The 11,806-nt window shown below is 48.8% G+C and overlaps 1 protein-coding gene across 5 annotated transcripts in view; it reads left to right on the forward strand.

Annotated features, from left to right (window-relative positions):
• LOC135539589 (histone-lysine N-methyltransferase SETD5-like) overlaps positions 1–11,113 on the forward strand; it is a 50,560-nt gene extending 39,447 nt beyond the window's left edge. For 3 of the 5 annotated variants that reach the window (XM_064965555.1, XM_064965556.1, XM_064965558.1), the window contains exons 11-24: positions 29–338; positions 499–582; positions 697–846; positions 943–1,320; positions 1,589–1,846; positions 2,060–2,183; positions 3,945–4,225; positions 4,453–4,509; positions 4,669–5,175; positions 5,746–5,838; positions 7,325–7,617; positions 8,026–8,153; positions 8,463–8,551; positions 8,651–11,113. In XM_064965555.1, coding sequence (XP_064821627.1) covers positions 29–338; positions 499–582; positions 697–846; positions 943–1,320; positions 1,589–1,846; positions 2,060–2,183; positions 3,945–4,225; positions 4,453–4,509; positions 4,669–5,175; positions 5,746–5,838; positions 7,325–7,617; positions 8,026–8,153; positions 8,463–8,551; positions 8,651–9,313 — 3,415 coding nt within the window. In that variant the 3' untranslated portion in view covers positions 9,314–11,113. The remainder of the gene's footprint in view (positions 1–28; positions 339–498; positions 583–696; positions 847–942; positions 1,321–1,588; positions 1,847–2,059; positions 2,184–3,944; positions 4,226–4,452; positions 4,510–4,668; positions 5,176–5,745; positions 5,839–7,324; positions 7,618–8,025; positions 8,154–8,462; positions 8,552–8,650) is intronic. The other 2 variants (XM_064965557.1, XM_064965559.1) reach the window with 2 other exon arrangements.
• Positions 11,114–11,806: the final 693 nt, after the last annotated feature.

Consider the following 11,806-nt stretch of genomic DNA (forward strand, 5'->3'; position numbering starts at 1 on the left):
AATAATTTTACTGTTATCGTTATTGCAGTAATTACAAGGTGGACTGCGCCTGCTACAAGGGCAACCAGCAGAACTGCCCCGTGCTGAAGCACAACTTGAGCCCACGCGAAACCCTGCTCTGCCAAGCCGCGGGGTCACTGCCCCCGCCCTCTCAACTCCCGGCACCCACTGGGGCCGAGACGCGGCGGCGGAAGGCCCAGCGGAGAGAGATGGAGGGGCCAGGTGGCTGCAAAGGACCTTTCGGGATGTCAGATGACAGTAACCAGCCGTCCGAGGAGAGTGGCGAGGTCCGGGAGACGCTGCAGGGCAACGTCGGCCTGGGCAACAGTGACACAGAGGTGTGTGTGTTTGTCTTGGTGCAAAGACGTGTGTGTGTGTACATATAGAGAAGGGGTGGATGGGTTGTAGAGGATTTTACAACTCATGTGGTGCTTTCCTACAGAGACACACGGGTGTGTGTGCAGTGTGTAATGAAAATGTATGCGCCGTGTGTTACAGGAGGCACTTCTAGATGGGGTGAAGCTGGAGGAAGGAGAGGAGGAAGAGCTGGACGAGAACGGAGTCCTCATCTCTAGTAGACCGGTATGTGCCACATCTCCGCCCTGACATAATTCCTGTCGCACCAACCAACCCACTGTCACTATCAAATCATAGTGTAAGTCTGGAGTTCGTAACTCACTCTCTCTGTCTCTGTAGAAGAGGACACCCAGCACAGGGGGCATAGATGAGTTTAAACAGGAGGGCCTGGAGTCTGTAGAGGGGAGCGGAGGGAACCCCACGGGGGTTAACACCGCGGCCCACCAAGCAGGGGTGGGGATAAGCACGCGCCGTGCCACCTACGTCACCGTAAGTCAGACTTTCATCCCTCGTACCGCCACATTCTCTTTTTGAACTTTGTGACCAATTTTCCAATTTCAATATTGATTCCCCCCCCCCCAACAGAATCTCTCTCTCCAGGAACCCTCCTTAGCAGCCGACGCAGACAAGGCCCTGGTGTGTACCGCTCCCCTCCTGGCCCCTCTTGCGGTGCCCCCCAAGCCTCCCCCGGCCCGCTCCTCCAAGCCACGGCCTAAGAGCCGCATCTCGCGCTACCGCTCCAGTTCGTCGCAGCGAGCCCGCCGCCAGCGGCAGGCCCTGGCCCTGCAGCAGGCAGCCCTGGAGCAGGCGGTGGTGGCCGAGGGGCAGGAGGGTCCCCTGGGGGGACCCGGGGCAGAGCTGAGGCTGGGAGACGGAGTATTGGGAGCTGGGCAACTCATTGACGGAGAAGGCCTGAGTGCTCTGAACAAAGGCAACCTTCGCAACCTGCCTAAGACTAAGAAGGTGAGAGGGATGGGGCTGACTTCCAACCACCATTTTGTATTTAATCGTTATTATTTATTATTAAACATTTAATGAACCAGGACAACTCTTTAGAGTTTTTGTATTACAACATTTATAGTCCAATATACACAAATGTAGAATTTGTCAGTCTTTTCCACAATTTGTTAAAAATAATTCCCAAATTTCTCGCTGTAAAGTCCCGTTTAGAATTTGTCGGTAATGAGTCTTCCAGAATTTGTTTGCAAATAATGATCTCCCCCTCCCCCAGTATCTGGTGACAGAGTGGCTGAACGACAAAGTGCTGGACAAGGTAGTCCTGCAGGAGGCGCCCACGGTGGAGCGGCAACTGCGCATCACCACCGACCCCACGGTGCTGGCGACTACGCTCAACATGCTGCCGGGCCTTGCGGCCTCGCCGCTCATCTGCACTGCGCCCAAACACTACGTGCGCTTCGGCTCGCCTTTCAACCCTGAGCGCCGGCGCCGGCCCGTCAGTGTGGACGCCACCTACGGCTCCTTCAAGAAGGTAACGGTGGAGGGAGTTGTGGAAGTTGTTGGGGTCAATGGGGAATAGGGGTACATGGAAAATGTGATGTGTAGTGGGTGCTTGAGAAGGACAGGGCTGTTAGAAGTGGATGCATCCCAAGTGTGCACTTGTCCACTACCCTTCATATGTTTGAAGGATATTCAGTGTTCCGGTATTTTGTCTGATGCCTGTTTGTATCTCCCCTATGTGCAGAGATGGATCCAACAAGCCCAGGATGAGAGCGGGCTCTGCTCGGGGGGCCTGGAGGACGGCACTGAGTCCACCTCTTCCCACCAAAGTAACAGCAGCAGCTCCACCCCCAACCCTTTCAAAGCCGGTATCTACAAACTTCTTTTTTTTTTGTCTGTTCACTGTCTTCTAACAAGTCTAGTAGCATTTGTAATCTAAACTCAGCAAAAAAAGTAACGTCCCTTTTTCAGGACCCTGTCTTTCAAAGATAATTCATAAAAATCCAAATAACTTAAAATCTTCAATGTAAAGGGTTTAAACACGGTTTCTCATGCTTGTTCAATGAACCATAAACAATTAATGAACTGTGGAACGGTCGCTAAGACACTAACCGCTTACAGACGGTAGGCAATTAAGGTCACAGTTATGAAAACTTAGGACACGAAAGAGTCCTTTCTACGGACTCTGAAGAACACCAGAAGATAGATGCCCAAGTTCCCTGCTCATCTGTGTGAACCTGCCTTAGGCATGCTACAAGGAGGCATGAGGACTGCAGATGTGGCCAGGGCAATAAATCTCAATGTCCGTACTGAGAGACGCCTAAGACAGGGCTACATGGAGACCGGATGGACAGCTGATCGTCCTCGCAGTGGCAGGCCACGTGTAACAATACCTGCACAGGATCGGTACATCCGAACATCACACCTGCGGGACAGGTACAAGATGGCAACAACTTACACCAGGAACGTACAATCCCTCCATCAGTGCTCAGACTATCCGAAATAGTCTGAGAGAGGCTGGACTGAGGGCTTGTAGGCCTGTTGTCTGGTGAGGATCTGCATTACATCACCGGCAACAATGTCGCCTATGGGCACAAACCCACCGTCGCTGGACCAGACAGGACTGGCAAAAAGTGCTCTTCAATGACGAGTCGTAGTTTTGTCTCACCGGGGGGGTGATGGTCGGATTCGCGTTTATCATTGAAGGAATGAGCGTTACACTGAGGCCTGTACTCTGGAGCGAGATTGATTTGGAGTTGGAAGGTCCATGTTCTGGGGCGGTGTGTCACAGCATCATCAGACTGAGCTTGTTGTCATTGCAGGCAATCCTAATGCTGTGTATTACAGGGAAGACATCCTCCTCCCTCATGTGGTACCCTTCCTGCAGGCTCATCCTGACATGACCCTCCAGCATGACAATGCCACCAGACATACTGCTCGTTCTGTGCGTGATTTCCTGCAAGACAGGAATGTCAGTGTTCTGCCATGGCCAGCGAAGAGCCTGGATCTCAATCCCATTGAGCAAGTCTGGGACCTGTTGGATCGGAGGGCGAGGGCAAGGTTCGTTCCCCCCAGAAATGTCTGGGAACTTGCAGGTGCCTTGGTGGAAGAGTGGGGTAACATCTCACCACACCAGATACTGACGGTTACTTTTGACCCCCCCCCACCTGAACTTGTTCAGTTTGTCTCAGTTGTTGAATCTTATGTTCATACAAATATTTACACATGTTAAGTTTTTTTTTTTGCTGAGTTTAGTACAGACCTGGTTTATACTATTCCAAGTCTTTCAAATATTTTGAGCACTTTCAAGGTGGACAACGGTTGCACTTTTGGGACTTTTCTTTTTGTTCCATTGCAAGAAGTCAGCCAAGCACAGCTGCAGCATTTGAAAGGTTCCTAATAGTTGTAATCGTTTTTGACGAGCACACTTCCTCAGACGTGCCAGTATTTAGCGTTAGCTATTATTAGTCTGGCATTGTTTTACTTACTTTATCCTAATTCGTCAACCATGTACGTAATTTTATGTGAACCTAACCCCAAACGAAGATCCTTTTCATCGGTGTGCGTTGACACCTGTCACAGCAGATCATCTGACGCTATTGCTTTTCTTTCCCATTAAAAAAATAAAGAACTAGCGGCGCCCCCCAAGAAGCGGCGGTCTACATATGGCCCGGAGGTGGAGGCAGCGCCGCCTCTGCCCGGCTCAGAAGAACACGGTCTGCTGCTGCGGCCCCTGTCGCCCATCACTCCCCCGCTGCCGTCGGACCAACCCCTGCCTAGCCCCGCATCCTACGCCGCGCTGCTGGGTTGCTACGGCGACGAGGAGCGCCGGCTGTCCAACGGCATGGCTGCCTACTCGCCACTGCCCTCGCTGCCAACCAGCCGCTGCAACACGCCACTGCAGTTTGAGGTACTTTGGAAGGATGCGGATAAACACACACGGGACATACAGCAATACACTCACACACACATGCTCGCACGCACACACACACACAGGACATACTGAGCATGTGTCAGTGGGGTACCAGAACATGACATTTCTGCGTACAACGCTACAGTGCATAGACATGGTTGTTTTCACTGTGCTATCGATCTGTTTCTAATGGTTTTTCACATCTCTCACTTCTACCCATCCAGAACATATCATCTCCAGAGGCTTCTCCTGTGCACAGGCCAGAGTCCATCTCTCCAGAGGTAGGCATTCACCCCACAGACCCAGAGTAACTGTTAGAGCACTGGAGACACGGCTAGATGCGTTAGGGAACACAGGACAGATGAGGGCAGGTGTTTTTTTTTTCTTTGTCACAGGTTTCGTAACCCTGTTTCCCTCTCTTCTTCCTCCGCCACCTGTAGCCGTGTCTGCAACCGGACGTTGACGCCCCGCGCTGCGCCCTGCAGTTCCCCAACCTGTCCTCAGGCCTCGATGGCCCTGTGCCCGCCATGTCAGACGACTTCTCTCTCCTCTTGGCAACGGGGCCTCCTCCCCCTGACACGCAGGGGCCGCTGGCCTCCATGGTGGGCGGGGGAGGCCTCCTCACTCCCCTGGCGCCAAGCACCTTGTCCGAGTCGGCCCAGCAGGCCAGAGAGCAGAGCTTCAGAACTGAGTTCAACCTCATCTATACCTGCTCCCCGCTCAACGCCAACCTGGGCAACCCAGTCACCACCGACAGGCGCCTCAGCCAATCGGAGGGCAGCTTCTCCCCGGCCGAGTCCTTCTACAGCACCGTGAGTGGCCAAGGGCCTCTGGCCGAGGTTGGGCCTGGCTCTCTGTCACCCTACGGCGAGCAGCACTATGGCGGGGGCTACCCAGACAGCGGCACCCCTCCCCACCACACCAGTAACCCACCGCAGAAAAAGAAGGCAAGTCCAACTCTCTCAACGTTTTCCTGCTTTTGTTTTTTTTTCTCCCCAAAGAAATTGTACTATTTAACAAAGATATTTGTGTTTTAAATGAAAGTCCCAAATGGCGGTATGCTAGGTAGATCATGTCTGAAGTGGTAGTATGGAAGAAGTGCCTACATGCTTATTGGTATAATGTCCAAATTTGAGGGGAAAGAGTCATATATTGAGTGTGGTAGAGTATGTGGAAACTGAATGACTACTTGGTCATTGTAGTATTTCCTTGCTTTGTGTTTTCCATTCACTTTGTGTCAAATAGATCAAGTGGGCCCAGTGATTCCACGCCGAGATGATAATTAAATCAAAATAGACATGGGGTAACAATTGTCATACATGTCTTTAGAAACAAACAATGCCGTACTTCTAGAATGATTTACACATTTTCTCTCTCTATGTGTATTCTGTCTTTCCTACTGCAGCTAGCCCAACAGGTTTTGTGTTCTGTCGACCCTCTCCTCACCCTCCCACCCCCCCCTATGCTCCTCCTGAAACCTTTGCCAAGTCTTTCTTCCACTGTTTCTACCAAGGCAGAGGGCCAACCTGCAAACCGTTAGTCTGCTGACAGGACAGCCAGGTTACCAGGCTATAGCAGTAAGACGTGAATACAAGACAGTACACAATATGGTGAATATTTCCATACCATTTAGAAGTGTGCATGTAAATATTGTTTGGCATCCGCATACACAGCCCCGCCCCAAACTCCCCTTTTCCAAAAAAAAAAAACCCTACATGACCTATTATATCAAAACATCTCTGTGTCAGAAACATGGTCACCCCGTCGTCTCGGAGCGCCGTGCTACGAGCCCGATGCTTCATGGTGTCGTCTTCAGGCTGCTGAGGTTGAGCCAGGCCATGTGGGCGTCGGCTTCACTGGCCATTCGTCTATGGTCCATCTCATCCATAGTTCTGTGCCCGCATCCCCTTTCACCAGCCTCGATCCATACCAGCAGTATGGCCAATGCCCATCTAAAAACCATACTAGCACCCCTTCAAGAGGTACCCCTAAGGGCCCAAGGACAATCAGAAGGTCCATAAAAGTAGTCTTTGGAGCCCAAGAAGCTGGGTTTGGGGCCCAAGCAGAATCAAAAGTATAGTAGTCCTCGGGTCCGAAGACCCTACTGTGTGGCGATTCTTCAAGTCCTAAGCCTCTAACTGCAGCTCTAAGGGTCTAGGTGGGGCCTCCTGGTAGCCCTGATATCGGACAGTCCATTCAGGCAGCCTTCATCTCTCTCATCCCCCCCCCCCCCCGTTCCCTCCTTGAGTCTCCTGCCTGTTTCATGACGACCTTCTGCCGGGCTGCTCTCTCTCTCATTTGTCTCTTGAGTGTGGGTGTATGTACCGTACACGAGTGCCCTGTGGTTCTGTTTTTGTCGCCCCCCCCCCCCCCCCCCCCCTTTTCTGTTTTGTTTCTTACCTCCCAGTGGTTGCTTTGTGTTGTGATGTTTCATTTGATAATGATAAGTTGCCTGTGCTGATGTTTCAATGTTGGCCCGGTACTAACTATCCACAAAGAACAAAGGCTTCAAAAGTCTAAACAGAATGGTGGTGTGTGACAAAACCCATTTTTAGAATATGATAGCTTCCTGATTCTGGTAATAACATTGATGCCAGTATCAATACTCTGGTACAAAAAGCCATTTTCTTTGCCATTCAGCAGGGTTTTGTCCCGACACTGTAGGGAGAGCGTGATAAAGCTACCCTGGACTGCTTCGTTGTTTGTCTGTTATTGTCAAAGTCGACTCATTCCAATTCTCAGCCCAAGGTATTGTATTTTTGCACCTCTGTATCCACGTCAAATAACCACAGCAACTGAGGATGTTGACCCACCATAGAACTCCCAGGATGGTAGAAGTAGTAGATCGGTGACCTGTGGTTGCTCTTCCATTCAGGGTTTGGTAACATTTTGGATGTTTGGTCAGTCCGTTGATAACGTGTAAGCGAACGTGCATTCAAGGTAAGTTGTCTAACAGTTGAGTTGATGCATGACGTCCTGACTGTACCGGTGAGTAATCACTGGTGTCGCAATGCAACCAGTGGTAGTGTGTGTGTCATGGGACTAAGGCTGTACATATGACTGACGAGGGATGGTTCTTTTCCCTCGACGACTCAGGTGTCTCTGCTGGAGTACCGTAAGAGAAAGCAGGGGAGCAGCAGGGACCCAGAGCCCGGGGGTAGCTCCCTGGACACCCGCCCCAGCTCCATCTGTGCCAGCGCCAAGTCTCCCGGAGGCCTCCGTTCCTTCCACCTGCAGCCCCCAGCCTCCCCCCACAGCTCCTTCTCCTCCCCCACCCACTCCTCCATCCCCCAGATAGAGGAGGTGAGCCCCCCAGATAACCACCACACCGTCGCCCCTGGACCACCAACACAGCAACAGTCCAGGGCTCAGGAAGGCACCAGCCACTGGTAAGACTAGACACCGGCACCACATCCTCTCACAGCACTTTGTTTTCTGTCACTTTGCATTCACTTGTCTTGTTGGTGTGCAGTTGACTTCAAGGGTAACTGCACTCAGAAATAAACATTTCTTTAGATTTTTCCCAGACCTCAAAAATGGTCTCCTGATGTGGTTTTAAGTATTGTTGTGGACTTGGAACATCCAATTTGTTTTGTTTTTCTATAAAAAAACAAACAAATGTGACTTAGAGCAAAACCTGACAATATCGATGAAAAACAAAACTGAGTTTGGGGAAGAAACTAAAATGGATTCGGCAACAAAAAACTATTGTACAGATTTTATAGGGTCCTATATAAGCCCATTGTGTGTGTGTGACTGAACATACTGTACATGACGGTGTTGGTGTTTTGATCCAGGATGGTGCCCACGACAGTTGAGCGGCTGAGAGAGGGCCAGGGTGTCTTAGAGCGGGTACTGAGGGGCTCCCTCAAGATGGACCGTGTGCTGAAGAGAACGGACTGCTCGGTTACAGACAAGGACCCTGGTACTGCGCTTGTTTTCACTACCAGGTTTTTCTAGTTTTCACATGAATGAAGTAGTATGAAATTCAGGCCAGACGTCCTCCTGTCCCGATTTTAGACGAGAGTTCAACATAGACCTCTAGTCTGAAATATAGAGGTGTGTTTTGGCCGGTTTGTCTTGGGTTTTCTCGTCTAAAGTTTTTGTCTGAAATGTAGCTACAGTTTCTAGCCTAGTCTGGAACAACATTTGCCAAATTCATTTCAGATTCTGAGGTTTCAGGGAATCCGCACGCATGTACCATCTGTTCAGTGTCCTGTTATGTTTATCCCAGATGCAGACCGGTATGAGATCCAGACGGTACCCCTGGCCTCTCCCATGAAAAGCCCACAGAGATACAGCACGTCTGTCTACACACACCAGGTATGGTGTCCCTTGTCATTTGCGAGAGTTGAGTGTTTTGTTTCGCCTGGTTTTATACTAGGGTGTCAGGAAGTATTTTGTGTGTTTTCTCGTTCTAAGGTGCAGCCCCCCTTATCGGAGGGCCACCAGCAGACAGTGGACAGTCCAGCCTTCCTTCAGCAGAGCGTGTCCTCTCCATTCCGTGGTTCCTACAGTCCCTCGGCTCCCCCTCCCTCAGGCCAGGGCTTCTACTCTCGCCTGTCCTCCCTCTCTGCCCTGTCTCAAGACCCCTCGCAGCAGCATCAACAACAGCCCCTCAACTCCCTGTCCTCCTTCCCCAACCAAACCACCTCCACTGCAGACTCGGCGCTGTGCGGGGCCTCCAGACCGCCAGGAGGCAACCTGCACCATCCGAGCGGCAGCAGCAGTATGGACGGGTCCCACGTGTACAGTGGCGGGAGCCACCTAAAAGCCAGCCTCTTGAACAGCGGGTTGTCAGGGTCTCCCACCCCTGGTTCCAGGGCTCACGGTAACCCTAAAACAGACTTGGGCGCCGGTGCTGTGGGGAACCCGGCGTCCCACCACGCCTCCAGACTGAGCCAGCAGCAGGCGTCCCGGAGCCTGAAACCAGGCAGCCCCGGGCAGACAGTGCTGCAGACCGGCTCCAGGCTCCTGGCGGCCTCCACCGGCCAACACTACCCACAGCACGGGACACCCCTCAGTCAGTTCCAGCACCCACCCATACAGGGGTCAGGAGTAAGGACACAGTCAGGAAGCTTTTAGGATGTTGTGTGTGTTTGTTTGCTTGAGCGTGTGTGTGTGAAATTGTGTACCTCCTATCTTAAACCCTGTGGAGAAACTAGGCTTGGGGGAGGTGTTATATACAGACCTAAGAGGAATAAGGACTTGGCTTCTTGTATGGATTTCTCCTTATTTTCTGTCTTTTTTTGTTTTATCTGAAACTAAATTACTGCATTCTAAACATGGCTAATTGAGGAACTTCAACATCATCAAGGAATCAAATGAAAAGAGAAGAAAAGACATGTTCAACAAAAAGTGTAATTTGAAATTGCCCTGACATGAACAGACTGTGTAAAACTGGCTAAGTAGATGGTGAAACTCAACCACGACTATCTGTACAAAGTTTTTTTTCTTGGTTTTTGTTTTTAGAGAAGCGTACCTATTGTTTTGGTTCCGGATTTGTTAATGCTGAGATGGCAGGTGTAACTCAGCAGAGACTTTGTCAAGGTTACTTTTTGGATTTGGCTAGAAGCCGGGTCAGTCCTGCAGTATGTGTTTCGTTTGGAAAGGGGAAACGATACTTGCAAAAGTGTATGTGTGTATCATCCATTATAAAGATGCAGAGGGTGGCAAATAAGAGCTGCCTAAAAATCATTCCTTATGATTTCCAGTTTTTTGTCTCAAACTTAGCCAATTTCTGAAAACTCTTGATCTGTATTTTACTGTTCAATGATTTTTCTGCTCTTTTTTAAAAATTATTTTGTTTCCCACGTGACTGTTTTGATTTTATGTATTACTACTTCACAGTAGATTTGCTATATTATACTTGAGTCATACAGATCTTGTAATTCATGGTGCTGCAGTTGTTTTCGTCTTTTTAAGTTATTTACATTCAAATCCAGTTATGTTCCGCACTCAACCGGTTGATTCAGCTCATTTGTTATTTGGAATCAAGACTTTTGCCAGAAATGCATCTTAGTAATCGTTAACTTTTATTCTGCTGAAGCGAGAAGTAAGAAGCAGAGTACTTCATTTTAATTTTTTTCTTTACTCCGTTGTTGGGTTTGTTGTCTCTTGAATCCTGTCGGATTCTTTTTATGAAAAATGTATTGAGAATATATTTTTTTTTCTCTCCCTCTGACCAATCCTTGCATTCCGTATGCCACCTAAGAAAATAAGAGGATAATCTATGGCGGGATTTGTTTGAATGGTATAAAAAAAAAGAAAGAAAAAGCTGCTGTGTTCTCCTTTATTTGTTTTCTTATTTTTACGCGAGTGCTGCTTCAAGAAAAAGTTTCCCTTCCCACAGAATGCTGTACCTCCCATTTTAGTAGGGTCTTCACCAACTGAACACAAAACAAAAAGATGAAAATCACACTGCGGCGTTAACAAGTCATGTGCCATGATCACTGCAGTGGGACTTTTAATCCATGTTAAATGACATTGCTGATGCACACTGGGAGATGTAGTCTCCTCGTGACAGACGAGACTGCAGGAAGATGGACTTTTTAATGTAACTCGTTCGGACGTTCTAGTTTGGTTGGGAGTAAATGTCTTTGGGGAGCCAGGAACCACACTGGGGCTTTAAGGGAAGGTTTTGGACAGAGGGACTTGTCAGCTTGTCCGGACACTTGACCTTTCTTATTGCCTCATCCATAGACAAAGGGTACTAGCTTGATACATGAATGTTTGAGCGAAGACTTCAGAGAAATATGTGACACAATATTACCAGCACCTTGAGTGAAGAAAGACAAAACCCTAAAATGAAACAAATGAGAATGTAAGATCATGTGTACTTGTATAAAATGTGTTAAACTGTACAAAGAAAAATATAGTACACTACATTTGCAGCATGATATTTCTTTTCTGGATCTACGCAACAAAACCGGACAGTGCATTTCTTTTTCTGGGGAGGTTTAACTTTGTTTTGATTTTTAAACCGAGCATAGTGGTAACTATTTGGACTCCCCATCCAAAAGATATAATTAAATACATTTAGTATTTTGAAATTGGCCATTTTTGATATTTCATGCAAGGACAATCCTACATTTTAGTAATTTAGCAGACACTTATCCGGAGCAATTAGGATTAGGTGCCTTGCTCAAGGGCATGTCATTTTTTTGTTTTTACCTAGTCGGCTCAGGGAATCGATCCAGCGACCTGTCGGTTACTGGGCCAACGCTCTTAACCGCTCGACTACCTTCCATCCCAGCTATGAAATTTTGAGTACACACACACACACACACACACACACACACACACACACACACACACAACATCTGTGAGGGAAAAGGAGATGAAAAAATGTCCACACAGTATGTTAAACTACCATTTGTTTTATTAGAAAGAAATTATATACATACAATGAAGTCAACAGTGAAATATTGGCATGCAACTCCTTAGTTTAACAAACTAAGTGATGCTAGGGTGCTTAGCAAACGTCACTGAGGCTTGCGTAAAGTTGCAAATTCAGACATGCACCAAAATCTCTGTGTCGTGTGATATCGCGAAGCCTCTGGAGTACGCCTAGTGACG

This window comes from Oncorhynchus masou, chromosome 5 (assembly GCF_036934945.1).
Source record: "Oncorhynchus masou masou isolate Uvic2021 chromosome 5, UVic_Omas_1.1, whole genome shotgun sequence".
Taxonomy (NCBI): domain Eukaryota; kingdom Metazoa; phylum Chordata; class Actinopteri; order Salmoniformes; family Salmonidae; genus Oncorhynchus; species Oncorhynchus masou.